The sequence below is a fragment of the Lissotriton helveticus genome, chromosome 1_1 (assembly GCF_964261635.1).
Source record: "Lissotriton helveticus chromosome 1_1, aLisHel1.1, whole genome shotgun sequence".
In the NCBI taxonomy this organism is placed as follows: Eukaryota; Metazoa; Chordata; class Amphibia; order Caudata; family Salamandridae; genus Lissotriton; species Lissotriton helveticus.
Window position 1 is genome coordinate 1,317,414,894 of NC_136057.1, and position 15,376 is coordinate 1,317,430,269.

The 15,376-nt window shown below is 44.5% G+C and overlaps 1 protein-coding gene across 7 annotated transcripts in view; it reads right to left on the bottom strand.

The window, feature by feature from the left end:
• BRD4 (bromodomain containing 4) overlaps positions 1 to 15,376 on the bottom strand; it is a 1,377,132-nt gene that overhangs the window by 372,606 nt on the left and 989,150 nt on the right. For all 7 annotated transcript variants that reach the window (XM_078681876.1, XM_078681852.1, XM_078681859.1 and 4 more), the window contains one exon: positions 8,764 to 9,393. In XM_078681876.1, coding sequence (XP_078538002.1) covers positions 8,764 to 9,393 — 630 coding nt within the window. The remainder of the gene's footprint in view (positions 1 to 8,763; positions 9,394 to 15,376) is intronic.

Consider the following 15,376-nt stretch of genomic DNA (forward strand, 5'->3'; position numbering starts at 1 on the left):
GAACAATTCCTGAGTCTGATAACATTGCTCTGTTCAGCGTCCATCTTGATTGTGGACAATTAACGCCCATAGAATATAAAAATAAGAGGGGAGCATGATCAGATAAATGACTCGGCTAAATTGATATGTTGATAAAGTTGTCTAAAATTTCTCTATTAACCAACACATCATCTATTCTGGAGGAGTGGTGATACTTTTTACAGTGAAAGGTAAAACCTTGGGCATCACCCATCTTGGACCTCCAAAGATCTACTAGATTTATGTTAGATATTAAGTTTTTCATGACCCTGTGCGATCTCGGGGTCCCTATTGCATGACTCAAGTTAGATCTATCTTTAACTGTGTCAAGCCGAACGTTAAAATCACCTCCTATTACCAAAGTAGGGTTTGCCGTAATCAGACTTTCTTGTAATTTAACTAAAAAGGCAGGGTCATCCTTGGACCATAGAAAGATGAACAAGTCATTTCCATCCCCTCAAAATCTAGGCGGGCTATAATCCATCTACCTGATTGATCTGTCTGAACTGACTTGATCCTACAAGGAGCCCCTTTCTTCACTACAATTGCTACCCCACGACTGCTTATTGATTGCTGTGGTTATTCCATATCACACGCAGTGTAGCTGGAAACCTCAGTTGTGCTTTAGCCCCAAGACTATTTAGCTCTACTAATCTTTTCCCCAGCTCCCACTGCCTTGTGGCCGTTATATGCGAGATGTCGGATCTGATAGAAAAAGAAAAAGGGGGTCGATCTGAAACTGGAGAAGAAATGACCCCTTCCTTTAGAGCAGCTGTCAAAATAAGCTCTTTTACGGAATATGAAAGAACATTTACGAGTATCTTACAAGGTTTCTGCCTTTCCTGGTTTCTTTTGAAGGGGTCCCTGTGAACTCTTTGGATTTCATAATTAAGATCAATATTTGGGTGACTCTTAAGAACTGTGCCCTTCAATAAAGTGATCAGGAATCCCCTAATATTCTTCCCCTCCACAGCTTCCGGAATATTTAGGAATTTCAAATTATTTTTTATTTTATTTTTTTTCCATTTTTTAAAATTTTAATTAACATTTTTTTTTGTCCTCATATATGCCACCAGATGTTATATGCTCTAGATGGGTCTCTCTGATGCCTTCCATACTGACATTCGTGATGCAGCCCCGGGGTCAGTATGCAGCTACCAGAGATCTCCCAGAGGTGGGTTGTTTCCTTATCCAACTCCCCTGCCTCTTGATGGAATACCTCAGACTAAGGGAGGACAGGACCGACACAAACCTATGGCATAATCATCGGACCGTTTACTTTTTTAACCAGGCCTCTAGTTTCGACCATACGTTCTCTGAGCTTTCAGCTCGACCAGCCATGTCCATCTTACAAACTTCCATAATGTTTTTTAAACAGTCTACGAATCTGGGAGGAGCCACTGACTTCCACTCTTTACATATCTCCCTCCTAGCTATAACTACCACGTAAAATATGAATTGTGAGGAAAAATTGTTAATATTATACCCACATGGTAGACCAAAGAATACTAGCCTAGGAGAACAGGAAATAGTTGTTGATAAAACCTCGCCCAGAAAGTCGACAATCGCCCTCAAATACTCCTGGATCTCAGGGCACTCTAGAAATATATGCATGTCATTTGCTGCTAGGAATTTACAGCGGGGGCAACAATAGTTCTCCTGTGTTATCTTGTACAATTTAGCCGGAGTCCAATACACCCGATAGGCCGTAAACAGATGATTCCTCCTTAAGTTGGCCGGTTTTATTAATCTCTGGGTGTTGAAAATGGCAATGTATATGTACATAAGCGGCGTTCATTTGTGTTCACTGTACCCCTTGTTGTAAGCAGAACGGATATCGCTAAACCCTGACTGTATTATCCCGCCAGCATAGACCCATGCACACACGTACACGACAGCCATTTTAGGCACCATGGCCTCTCTGCCCATTTGTTCCCGACACCCCTCCCCGCGCGCACTGCTCATGCATCGGCCACAAGACCCTCTCCCTCTGCGTGTCCCTGCTCTAGAAGTAACCCTCCTGCTTGACCCACACCCCCCATTTCCTCCCGAGAACACCCTTCCCCTCAGCTGACGACCCCCCCCCCCCCGGCTGCACTTGGCCTCTCGACCCGGTCCCAAGTCCTAAGACCAAGCCTCGTGAATGTACACCCCCCCCTTTTCCTGCCCAGCATAACAAAACCGTGATACACCAGCCGAAGTGCCCGATCTTATCGCCTGCCCAACCCTTGATTTGATCATCCCCTCCTGCCCTCGTGTCCTGTAGGAATGTCCGGCTGAGAGATCACAATCTCTTGTTACATTCAGGAGGGGAGGATGACATCTGATCGACTGGTATGGGAATAGGCCTGAAGCTGGGATTCCAAGCATGTTTTTTCCTACTTCAAAGTGTCTTTATTGTAATAAGGAATGTTTGTGCATCATAAACATGTGTATAAAAGACGAAGCCTCAGAGTAGAGTGGGGTGGGTGGGAGGAGAGAGCACCTCCTGAAGACACTATGCGAGTGTCCGAAATGACAGGCTCTCCTCATGAGAAATAAAACTCTGTTCTTGTTTTCCTGCTTCCAGCGCCTGTCTCTTTATTTGGTAATTGTTCAAGATGGGAACTAAGAGGCGTCCTGCGCCAGCAGCCTGGGCATCAGGTGCGTTATGGGCTGACTTTTCCACATGGGACAAGGAGAAAGAGTCTGTCCATATCTTACTGGTTTCTTCGGGATAGTCAGCTATGGTGTTACCCCAGAGGCTTACCAACTCATGATCTAGCATTCCTTTTGCCTCTGTGAGCAGTTTGTACCACAATGATACTTCTCGATTCCAGGCTCCCCCCTGCAAATTGAGTCAAGGATTCCAGTGTCTTTTTCCCGCTGTAATACCTGGCTTGACCACCATGCGGATAGTTGATAAAATTTAAATCTTGTCAATGACCCATTTGTAAGTGACATTAGAGAGTTCCAATCCATAAGACCTGAATCCACCCATAGATCACCCCATTTCTGGACTCCAGCTGTTCTCAGAGGCAGGGATAACTCGTCCTGAAGACACACTGGTGTGCCCGGAGAATCCCAGATTGGAGTATAGGTATGGTAGTATGGAATTCCCAAGGCCTTCCGGATAAACCCCCAATTCCTAAGTGCGGTCTGCAGAATCTTAAGACGGACTTTCTTAAAAAATTTCTGGTTGCCAAACTTAAATAAGAAAAACTCTTGGCCATATAGTAAATCATGTAATAAAGCCTGAAATAAACGGCCCTGTGAAGATGAGTCTAATACGTTAGCAAGTAGCCTGAAGTTTTTAAAATGGAAGGCGTGGCAGTACAATAATAGGTCTGGTAAGGCCAGACCCCCAATCTTTAAACCCCTCCTTAGTTTTTTCCAGGCTATCCTGGGAGATTTACAGGCCCAAATAAAAGAACCAATCTTTCCCTGAAGGTTCGCAATTTCTTTCAATGGAAAAGATAAAGGGATGGAATTATATAGAAAAGTCAACTTAGGAAGTATGGACATTTTAATAAGGTTAACTCGTCCATATATGTTTAATGGCAGACTGCCCCATCTTGTTAGTGTTTTAATGATGTCTTTCACTGCAGTCTGCCAACTAATTTTCGGGATATTCTTAAGTTCTTGAGTTAAATATATTCCCAAATATCTCATTTTTTGTTTTACACCCCGAATAGGAATATTGTTGTTCCACCCCATTATCTCTGTCTTCTCCCTATTGATCTGGTAGCCAGACAACCTTCCGAATTCCTCAGCTAAAAAGAATAGCCTAGGTATAGCTTCTATGTGATTGGAAGTGTATAAAAGAAGGTCATCTGCGTATAGGGCAGTTTTTAGCTCCATATTTGCTATTCTAAAAGGTTGAATTACATTGTCTTCTCTAATACCACAAACAAAAGGTTCCATATAAATGTCAAACAAAAGGGGGGACAGGGGGCAACCCTGTCGTGTTCTTCGGGATATGTTAAACCAATCAGATAGAGCACCGTTGACCAAGACTTTTGCTCGTGGGTTTTGATATAATGATTTAATACCCTCTATAAAAGCTGGAGGGAACCCAAACCCAACCATAGTGGCCCATAAATATTTCCAATTTACCTGATAGAAAGCCTTGGCCGCGTCTATCGCGACCAAGGCTAACGGAAGGCCTTTATCCTCAGCGTAGTCTATGGCTCCAATCGCCTGAAAGGTTAATTCGTTCAATTGCCTTCCCGGGATAAAACCCCTTTGATCTGAATGAATTATGGATTTTATTATTTTGGCAAGTCTAGTGGCTAAAATCCCAGAATATAACTTCATGTCTGAGTTCAGGAGGGAAATTGGCCTGTAAGATCCAATTTTCTTAAGGTCTTTGTTGGGTTTTGCAATAAGAGTTATTGTGGCTTCAGCCCATGTGGGGGGGATACTATAACCATGGATCAATAAACAGTTAAAAAGTGTAGTGAGGACGGGCACCAGTTGTTCTGTGTAATCTAAGTAAACCTCGATCGGTAGCCCATCCGAACCCGCGGCTTTACCCCGCTTCATTTTCTTCAATTGATTTATTACTTCCCCCTCCATAATCTCACTTTCTAAAAACCTCCTATCTATGTCAGAAATTTGGGGTAAATTTCTCTGGGTCAGCAAGGTCTGGACCTCCTCTAACTCTGGATTCTTATCCTCTGTATAAAGACTTTGCATAAACCTCCTGGCTTCCTCTCTGATCCCTCCATCCTCCACAATTAAGACCCCTGTCTCTCTCTGAATTAGAACTTTAATGTTGTTCCTATTTCTTTCCTCTCTGGATTTCCACGCTAGAAGAGCCCCGCATTTTTCTCCGTATTCAAAGTTCTTTAATTTGCTGGTCTCCCATTTTTCTTTTATGATTTTCTCATCGCTAATTTTAAGTTGAAGTTGTAGATCCGAAAGCTCCTTCTCTAGCACCGGGATTCTCTCTGTATTTGAAGAAATAGCTCTTTGTAACTCAGAGTCTTTTCTAATTATAGCCTCTAATTCTTCCTGCCTTTTGTTTTTTACAGTCTTCCTTTTATGAGCCATTAAAGAACTCAGGACTCCTCTCAAAAAAGCCTTGTAAGTTTCCCAGACACCCTGAGGCGTAGAGGGGCCGATATTAATTGTGAAAAATTCATTGGTCTTTTCTCTCACTTCTCTTTTGACCTGGTCACCAAGTAACCATGTCCTCTCCAATGTCCATCTGGTGTTTAAGGGACTCGAACTTAATAGGAGGACCAATTCCACAACAGCGTGGTCTGATATACCAACAGGTATAAATGAAACGGAGCTAATGTCTGAAAGAAGGTGTTGATCGACTAAAAAGTGGTCTATCCTCGAATAATGTTTGTACTTTTTACTGTAAAATGTAAATCCCCTGGTAGAACCATATTTAGTCCTCCATACATCTATCAAGTTAAAGTCTTTCATCATACAACTTAAAGCAGAGAGTGACTTGGTAGGAGCATGATACTTGGCTTTGGAGGTTCTATCTAAAATATGATCGAAAACCAGGTTAAAATCACCCCCCAAGATCACTGGGCCCGTGGTCCCAAGTAAAGCTGCCGCTAACTTAAGTAACGGACCAGGGTTATCATCATTAGAACCATAGTACACTGCATACGTATAAGAGATGTTATAAATGGATATAACTGCCACCAACCATCTTCCTGTCTGATCGGTTTCACATTTTTCAAACTTATCCCTCTATTCGCCCAAATAATTATTGTGACCCCCCCCTAGTTGTTCCCATCTGTCTAGAGCATACAATTTCCTGCACCAACCTCAGTTTCCCAAAAAGTGCACTACAGACATTTGCCTCTAGATGAGTTTCCTGGAGCAACATAAGGTGCACTTCTGAATTTCTTAAGAACTCACAGACCCGGGACTGCTTCCTTCTTTCCCCCATTCCATTCACATTCCATGAGAGGGTTTTAATGTTGTTTAACCTACTCATGACCTGGCTCTTATTTCCCGCCCATTCAGAACCTTGTATGAAACAACTTTTTATTATTATTATTATATATTATTATCTTATTTTTTCTTGAATGATTATCTAATCGTTCAAGGTCATCTGACAGTTCCTTGTTTTGAGAGGAGAGTTTTTCCAAATGGGAGGTAGTGGTCTGAATCGATTCTTTCAACTTCGGGATTTCTTCTTCAATTGCCTCGGTCCTTGCTGTGACTTCCTCTACCTTTTTAGCAAGAACCTCGCATGATGTCCGAATTGCAGCCTGATTCGCTTCTGAAACAGAAAACCTATTAGCCAATTCTGCTTGGTTCGTCTCAGTAACTGTGAATCTACATGCCATCTCGTCCTTCATGGGCAAAAGTAGATCTGCGAGGGAGTGTGTATTTGACGTTGATGAACTAGAGTCGAGGGGAGGAGGGAGAGCCAGATTTTTATGTTTTTCATTCTGACTGGCCAAGCCCCCCTGATCTTCAATCTGTGCCACTTGCACTAGAGCCTGCTCCACCTCCTGCTCCGACCCTTCCTTCTGCAGACGATCTTGCTCCGCACAACACTTCCCCCGCGCTTGCCCCTGATCTTGATCATGGTCTTGCGCTTGATCTTCCTGCTGCCCCAGCACTGAATATCTGTTTGTAAGACTAATCTCTTGGTGCACCTCCAGTTCTGCGCTGGTAGCCTCAACAGATTTTAAAGGCTGGGACCATTCGTCATGATTCGACTGTGCGAGCTCACTGCCCTTGTTCGCCGTAATCGTCCCATTTAGCCCTGCAGGGGCAGGAATCAGAGTAGAAGCCAAGGGTAGCATGGAGACCGGTGTATGAATTGGAGTGGTCCCAGAGATGGACTTAAGCGTGCTTTTATTCGCTAATATAGATGATCGCTGGGGCAATACGGTTGTTGATGAGTGACATGACCTGGTGGAAGGTTTTCAATGATGGAGTGATTTTTGATTTTATTGCGGATATTTTTTTGCCTCGGGATTTTGTCTTGCCTTTTTGAGTTTTAGCTTTAGCTGGAGTTATGAACCCCGCAGACCCAGGAGTCCCTGCCCCCTGTTTACACTGTCCTGGTACAGCTCTAACCTCCGCTACTGCTATAGGGGAAGAAACCCGCTGGGGTAGAACAGAGTGATTTATCACTGTAATTGCTGTCAAATGAGCTGCCCTCGCCTGCAATGTGTATCTACTCAATTTAGAGGGGGGGGGGGTGTACCCTCTTGAGTCTTAGCACTCTTCTCCATGCAGTCATTAAACCACCCGGTCACCACCTCTGCACCGCTGCCCCTACTAATGCTGAGGCATTGGGTCCTCTCTTTGTCTGCCCGGGTTCCTCGCACCAATCCGCCAGCCGGTCGATCCCTTAATAAATATCTTGCACTCTTGGAGACTGCAGTCAGAGCTTCCCGCCAAGACTGGGCTCCCCCTACCTGCTCTGAGCCCAGGTAGTCACTCTCAGAGTGAGATACTTTTCCTCCAGTACAACGCAGCAGCAAGGTATGGAATTCGCTGCGTCTTCGCTCAAGCGTTGAAGCCTCCCACCTCCAGCGCGGCTTCTCTGCGGCTACTCCGTCCACGCTGCCCGGGAAGCCTAGAGCATCGACCACAGCTGGGTCGACTTGGAACAGCCCCAGCAGGTCCCCTCGCATGACCGGGAGAAACAAAGAAGCCGGCACAGGAGCACCGCCGAGGAGGGAATGCAAACGACCACCCGCAAAGAAAACAGAAGAACCAGAGGTCAGAAAACAGATAATTAGACACTTATCCGAGCCTTGGTTTCAGTCGCCATCAGAAACCCAAGGGAGCGGGCCCGTAGCCGTTAAGCTGCGGCCGTCATGTTCCCCACCCGGGCAGCGACGGCAGGTCTTATTTTATCACAAAGACTTGCACATGGGCTTTTTATAGATCTTGAAGAGCACTGCTTAAAAGAAGTCCTGGGTTTAGGCACCAGGGCTGGTCTTATTGCAGTATTTAATAATGAGAAAAAAAATTAAATGATGGCGTGATCACCGGCCTCATACAGCCACATTTGATATTGGGGAATATTTGATTCTGATCCAGCGCATCGAAGAGGGAAGTCAGCAGGTGGCTTCTTGTAGAGTATTTCAAGGCTCTTTGTTATACCCCATTCTTTTGAACATCCATCTTCGGCTCCTTGTAATCTAATCAGGGAATTTGGGAGTAAAGTTTTTTTTTCTAGCAGATGATAGCCAAGTGATTATGAGAACAGAGAACCCTGCTCCTGAAATTCAAGAGAGGATGCCATGTTTAACATTGTTATTCAGAACAAAGTAGCAACAAACTAGTAACAAAGTAGTGACAGTGAAAAAAGTGAAAGCTCTTAAAAGTCAGCAATCGCTGTAAACAGAAGCCTCCTTTGGTAAGGATAAAGGAAAATATTGGAAAATTGAGTAGCTAACAATGCTAAAGCCATTTTGGCAAGCTAATATGCCCTGTACAGACACAGTCGCAGTGTGGCAAAAAGAAAGTGTTGCCTCACAAGGAGCTGAAGGCTATAAGGACCTTCAAATGTGATTGCAGCTTTGGACTGTAGTCAAGAACACAAGAGAGCATCTTCAGGGCTCCAAGTTAAGTTTCAGCTTTAGCACGGACTAAAACGAATGCGGTTGGTAGAAGAGGAAGATCTCTTAAAGGTTGATCTCAAAATGAAGACAGACGTAACTACTATTAATAAAAATTAAGAGACATTTAATCAGGATGGGAATGGGTGGCTTAAGAAGGATAGTGTGGTGCAACACGTATAAATGCCACAAGCTAAGCAAAACTTACCAGTTGTGTATGGATCAGGTTTGTGATGTCGTGGAGAGGGATGATGCTGGATAACTTGCTGCAGTTTAGCTTGCTGCTGTGGATGCGGATGTTGTGGTTGATGGTGCTGCTGTGGTTGATGCTGCGGTTGATGGGGAAGTTGATGCTGTGGTTGATGGGGAGGTTGATGCTGTTGCGAAGGTTGATGATGGTGTTGTGGTTGTTGTTGAGGAACAGGCTGAGGCGTCTGAATGTGAGAAGGGAATTGCATAGGAATGTGAACAGGCCGGTGTGGATGTGGCACATGCTGCTGTTGCTGCACAACAGGATGGGCAGGGGGCTGTTGGGGAGGTGGGGGCTGCGTCTGAACTTTCACAGATGGGAGAAGGGGAGCCTGAGGTGGCACTTTCTGCAGCTGTTGCAGGTAGTGTTGCATCTGAGTTGTGCTGAGGGGCAGACTATGGTGAGAAGGAGGTGTCTCTTCCTCCTCCTCAAGCAGAAGTTGTGGGGGCTGAGCCAATGGTAGCTGGGGGATCAAGGACTGTGGAGTTAAAGGAGGAGAGACAGTAGGGGGGCGCGTAGGTTTTGGAGGCAGTGCAGCAGCTCTGTTACTAGGCCTTGAGGGCTGCTGAGGCAAGGCAATGTGCAAAGCTGGAAAAAAAGAAATACAGATTGTAGTTGAATTTGGAATTCCACACAGAGTTAAGGCAAGCGCACAAACTCAAACTCCACATGATACACAGTTGTTTGTGCAAAGGCCACAACGTAATTGCTAAACTCGTGCCAGACACCAAAATGAAAAAAACATGCACCGTCTGACCACACAAATGTAACACTCATACTATACTCTGTTCACCCAGCATGCCAAATGAAGGGAATCTGATTTTAAAACTGGCATGAGTACGATATCCAACCAGCCGTTTCAATTACGGTTGTTTTTAGAAATATCCAAATAAGCTTATTCGGTAAGGTAATTGGGCAACATGATTACAGTTAAGTTGGCAGAAAATGTTAACTTATGCTGTCTAGTACTAAATACATTACAGAGAGACCAGCAGGTGTAAACAACACATTTAGCAATTTAATGAAGAGTAGTGCAGTTATTAGCCATTTTTCTATTATAATTGCATCTAGTTTAAACATAATGAGGTTGAGAGGCTCTGGGACAAGACAGTTATTAGGCAGGCACAAATAGAATTAGATGCTAAACACATGCCTGTCCACAGAGCAGAAAGAACCATCTCAAAACCCACTGTGACTCAAGTATAGCACACTTCATTCAACATAGAAATTTGCTAAAGCCTAAAAACACTATTATGTGATCCTTTCCAGGTGAATGATTTCCTATCACTGGAATACCTCTTTCCTGAAATGTTTGTATGTTCCCACCCATAAGATATGAATACTTGGGGGCAGCCATCAACAAGCTCTGAATGTTAACCACCCCCTGGACGTCAAGGAGGCACAAAACAACCCTGAATATGAAGACACCATTCTTTCTTGAGCAAGTCATGTGTAGCAAAGTAACGTACATTTTCCTTTTATGAACTTTGTTGACCAGACTTGTTCCATCTCCTTTAAATCCTAATCGGGCATGAGGAATTGATTCCTCCTTTGCTACAAAAGCATTTGGTGATTAAGCTACCTTCTTGTACTGCAGAGAGATGTGGGCATAGAGTTCTCCGGACAGTTTTAAATTTGGAAATTAGTAATTATTATGATTTTGTTCATTTAAAAGTACAAGTTACTTACCTTCGGTAACGATGCATCTGGTAGAGACGATTCTGGCCGCAGATTCCTTAATGTAGAATTATCCCCAGGCGTGAGACTGGATCCCAATGTACATGATGTCAGAGAGGTCACATAAGTCCCACCTCAGAGCGCCGACCTCAGTTTTCTTCGGAAAACTTTTCCGCGCCGCAACACGGAACCATCCGAAACAATACTGTGAGAGCATGGGAACAGTGTGCGAAAAAACAGTGAAAAACGTCATGACCGACGACAAAGTCTGCAACCACTATCGATAACAGGGAAGGAGCCTCAGGCTCGGACAGATGAGTAACAACAAGACACCCCACTACAACACCACCAAGGAGTGTTGTACGCCCTGCAAACGGGACTGAGGTACAGCCAAGAGACCCCAACCCAGAGTCCCGCAGAGGAGTCCGAAGCCTTAATCAATGAAAAAAGAGATAAGAATACGAGTAGGCCCCACACTGAAATAACCAGGGTGTAGGGATGCAGAATTACATATGAACCCACCGTCCAAGTACTAGAAAGAAACACAGAAACAGAACGAAGCACCCTGTCAGGGAGGAAGTGAATGAGGGCACTCGCAGAAGGCAAGCCAACCGGAGGGAGGCAAGTCCTGAAGACCAAGCTGAAGGTCCTCGCAGAACGGGGAGGAAGGGCGGGTCATGAAGGAATCTGCGGCTAGAATAGTCTCTACCAGATACATCGTTACCGAAGGTAAGTAACTTATACAACTGTTAGAGACTACTAGCCGCAGATTCCTTAACGTAGAATAGATACCCTAGCCATACCCAGAGGGGAGGAGGGTCTGCGAGAGAACCTCACCTTCTTGGAAGAACACAGGTCCCTAACAGGGGATGCGTCATAGGAACAGGGAGGATGGCCCAGCCCCCCCAACAAGCAGAAATAAGCAAGAACAAGGAGAAGGGAATGCCAGGATACCACAAGCCTACCTGGGGGCAAGGGTGTCCCCCAGAAACCCCGGAGGGACCAACGGTAGGGGTGTAAAGGCATACAGGAGTCCCGTGCTTATCAGTCGATAAGTACTTGTTGCATCCTAGCTATTATGCACCGTCAGGGTGAAGGTATTCCGGAACTCCTCAAAAAAGGCAACAAGATCTTGCTCACCATATGCCATAGGGCATGACTAACAGAATCAGAGACCGAAATGTCAAACTCGCATATGTGAAAGCCCTCTTGCCAAGTGGATCGATCCACTTCAATTCTCTGCAATTATCTATCAGGTGGGGCAGTAGGGAAGGCATTCTGGTTCACTTTGCTGGCTGGAGCTTGAACTATAAGGCTCTCCAGTATGAGTTTGTGGATCTAAAAAGGCCATATCACGGAGAACACCCCTATAGGAGGTCAAGCGATGAGGTAGTTACCGGCAATGTAAATCAAGGTTTCAAAAATGCTGTCATCACGGTTTCAAGATAAAGACTGAGAAAATGTACTTTGGTTTCCACAGCTGACAACAGCAGTTCCAACACTTCTGCAGACCACTACCAACACAAAGCTTTCTCCATGGGGCCACCATGGGGAATCCAATTTAATCTCTGTTGAGATACTAAGGCTGCTAGCATTCTGGATGTCTAAATACAGACCACCACCAGTACAGTAAGGGGGAAGCTAATTATCATGATACTATTCATGCAGAATCTAAATTTGAAACTAACATGGCCTTAGGTTGCTGAAGATACTGGTGTTGAGGTTACTGCTTTGCAGGAGACTCCTTCCACATCATAGGCTGGATTAGTTGTCTCGTAACGTGATACTGGTCGAGATATGGCCAGATTCTGCTTGGGATGAGAGGATCTTGCACTCAAAGCCTTGCTGCCAATAGACCACGTCAGGAACAGAGAATAGAATCTAGTGACTACCTTTTTTTTTTTTTTAGAAACGGACAACACCCGGTGGAACTTAATCATCATAAAATCTTTATTAAGGTTGTAAAAACAACAATAAAAGAGCATAAATATGACACATACAGTCGCACATGTATGGCAAGAACAATAAATACAAGGATAAAAATTGATTACCATACAGTAATAAACACCAGTAAAAACCCTGCCATGACAACAACACAATGATCAGTTGGGTTATGACAACTTTGATCTCACCGCAGCACTTAGAAAGCAGGAAACAGCATATAAAGCATGATTAGGAAGCAGCTGCAGATACGCAAGTATTGGACTTACTTTTTTAAATTTCAGTGGCTTCAGCAAAGGGATGAACTGCTTTCTGGGCACACTAAAATATTTACAAATCATTACAAAATATAAGGCGCCTACTCTACCAGCTGCAGGGCAAAATGGTTCCTGGAAGTAATCAGCCACTCGGAATGCCAGAAGATGGTGTAAAAGTTAAACCTGAACCTGACCAACCCAAATCTATCCCTCTCATTGGAAACCTGGGCTAGATATGGCTTCAGGTGAAGAAGGTTTTTCAAAAGCATTTGTCTCCGCACCATAGGTTTCATCATCTCAGCTAGTTCTCTAGATGATGAGATGTGTTCAAGAAGCATGTCCTTAAACAAGAGAGACAGCGATTGGGGATTTAAAAATTTCTGCACGGCTTAGGTTGGTAAAAAGCTACCTTCACATAAGCGACCCAGGGAATTCTATTGGCTTGTTCACGGGACAGGCAGTCTGAAAGGATCTGTCTATTCAGCTTGAGTCACTCCCTGGTCCAAATCTTAATCAAGCACATCAAAGGACTAAGGGTAACTACATCAGCTACATATCTTAATACAAGCTCCTCACGGACAAAGACAACCAGGATGCTTTTAGAAACCTGCACAAGCACTCTTAAAAACTGTTTTCCTGCTGACTGAATGCTGTCATACAGAATCTGCAAAATACATTTAGCTTGATATAGCTTGAGAAAACGATGTCGCAACCAAGATCCCTAACCTACGTGCAAAGCTGGCCACAGCCGAGTGGCCTTAAGGAGTTCACATCTTTTCCAATCAATTCGAGGCTTCCAATTTTTGTTTACATCGAATAACACCCCTGGGCAGAAAAAGGCTGAGACTCTAGACAGGGTGTGATTGGCAGCCTTAAATGTCTTAGAACTGTCTTAGAACTAGTGGACGGAGGGCCAACTACAGTCCACGAGTTCTTTTACAATTCAGTAAAATGTACTGCCAAAGCCAGAATACCCATAAAGGAAACACATTAGTCCAATAGTAACTGCAACCCTAGAGCAGTACGGGCCATGAGAATTGAATCGTCCACATATAATATTACCGGAAGCAATGTCATTCCCACCCTCTGACAGTCAGCCTGGACTGAGAGAAGGGCTTGCTCGTGACCATTGATGTAGAGGGTAAACAGGAAGGGAGTAAGAAAGTACCTCTGGCGAACACCCCTACTTGCAGGATAAGTTTGGTGAGGTATTTGCCTTGAGAGAACCGCAGTGATGGAGAGGTGCGAGAATACAGGTCCGATTATAAGGCAACGATATTCGGATCTACCCCATCCCCAGAAGCAGTCCCTACAGCTTCACACGGTTAACCCTATCAAAGGTGGAGGTGAGGTCCATAAAAGCCAAGTGGAGAGATTCCGGCTGGGTGACCGTGTACTTGTTGATAATCAAGTATTAATTCAAAACATTGATCAGATGTTGAACCTGCTGGGCATGAAGCCAAATTGAACCTCTGAGAATATCTCATTGGCCCATACCATCAACGTGTTTAAAATTAACCTGCCTTGAACCTTAACTGTAGCACCAATCAATGAAATAGGGGGGTAACACTGGGGTTGTCCCTATACTCCTTCTTGTAAATCGGCACAATAAACGCCGTGGACCACTAAGGCAGCGTCCCCACCCAGGCAGCCGTGTTCAGGACCAGAATCAGGACTGGACCCCAAATCTCCACGTTATCCATGAACAAGTCAGTGGGATCCCATCGGGTCCAGGAGATTTATTACGCAAGAGCACACAACTGCCCTGATATACTTCAACTAATGCCCCTATTCTTTACAGCTCCAGCACCATCAGACACAAAATTATAGATACCTTTGAAATGGTCAAGCTATTGTTGCTCAGAGATGATGATGACATTACCGGTCCAGTTCCCTCCGCAAAACATGGCCTATTTATCACCCTCCAAAAAAAGGGAGATATCACGAAGCTCACAGGCCTGGCTTAGCTCCTCCCAAGCATTTTCCTGCAAGCTGGATTTACGATTGGCCAAGAATTTTTTTTTTTCAAATTTGTTTTATTGGTTTCAAAAGCAGTAGTGAACAGTTCTTTGCAAGGATGGCGGCCAAGACTTTTTTGAACACCAACTGACAAGAGGCCGCCACGTCTTAGTTTCAAGGAACCTGCTTAAGAGCCACCTTCAAACAACAGAGACCTCTAGAGCAATCACAGTCAAAGCATTTAGGACCCTGCAAGAGACCACTTGTCACCGGAGCCATCAGTAATGCCAATGCATTCTGAGCAACATCCGCAAATGCTGACAGAACAGCCCAATCTGGTGCACCTGGATTCAGACAAGTGGCTAACTCCTGCTTGCAGCGTGAGAAAAGGGATGCCTTAAATTGCAACGGCTTCACCTGGGACCGTTTGAGTTCCTGCCTTGATTAACAAGGTAGAGTCCCCCATTATACCTTGCCCCGTGGCCTGGCCACGGTTACTCCATCAATGACTAGAGACAAGGGGTTGTGATCGCTAAAAGGGCTATGGAGGATATCAAATTTAGAAACAACCACAAACAACAGAGCTCAGACAAATATAAAATCTTTGGCGGACCTACAACTCCTCCCTTAGAATGCGGGAACACATAGTGCACTGGGGGAGCAAACTAGCTTCTCTAGTAGCAAAACAAGATTGTGAGTACTTAAAATTGATTTAAGTTCCTAACCTTCCTTAGGAG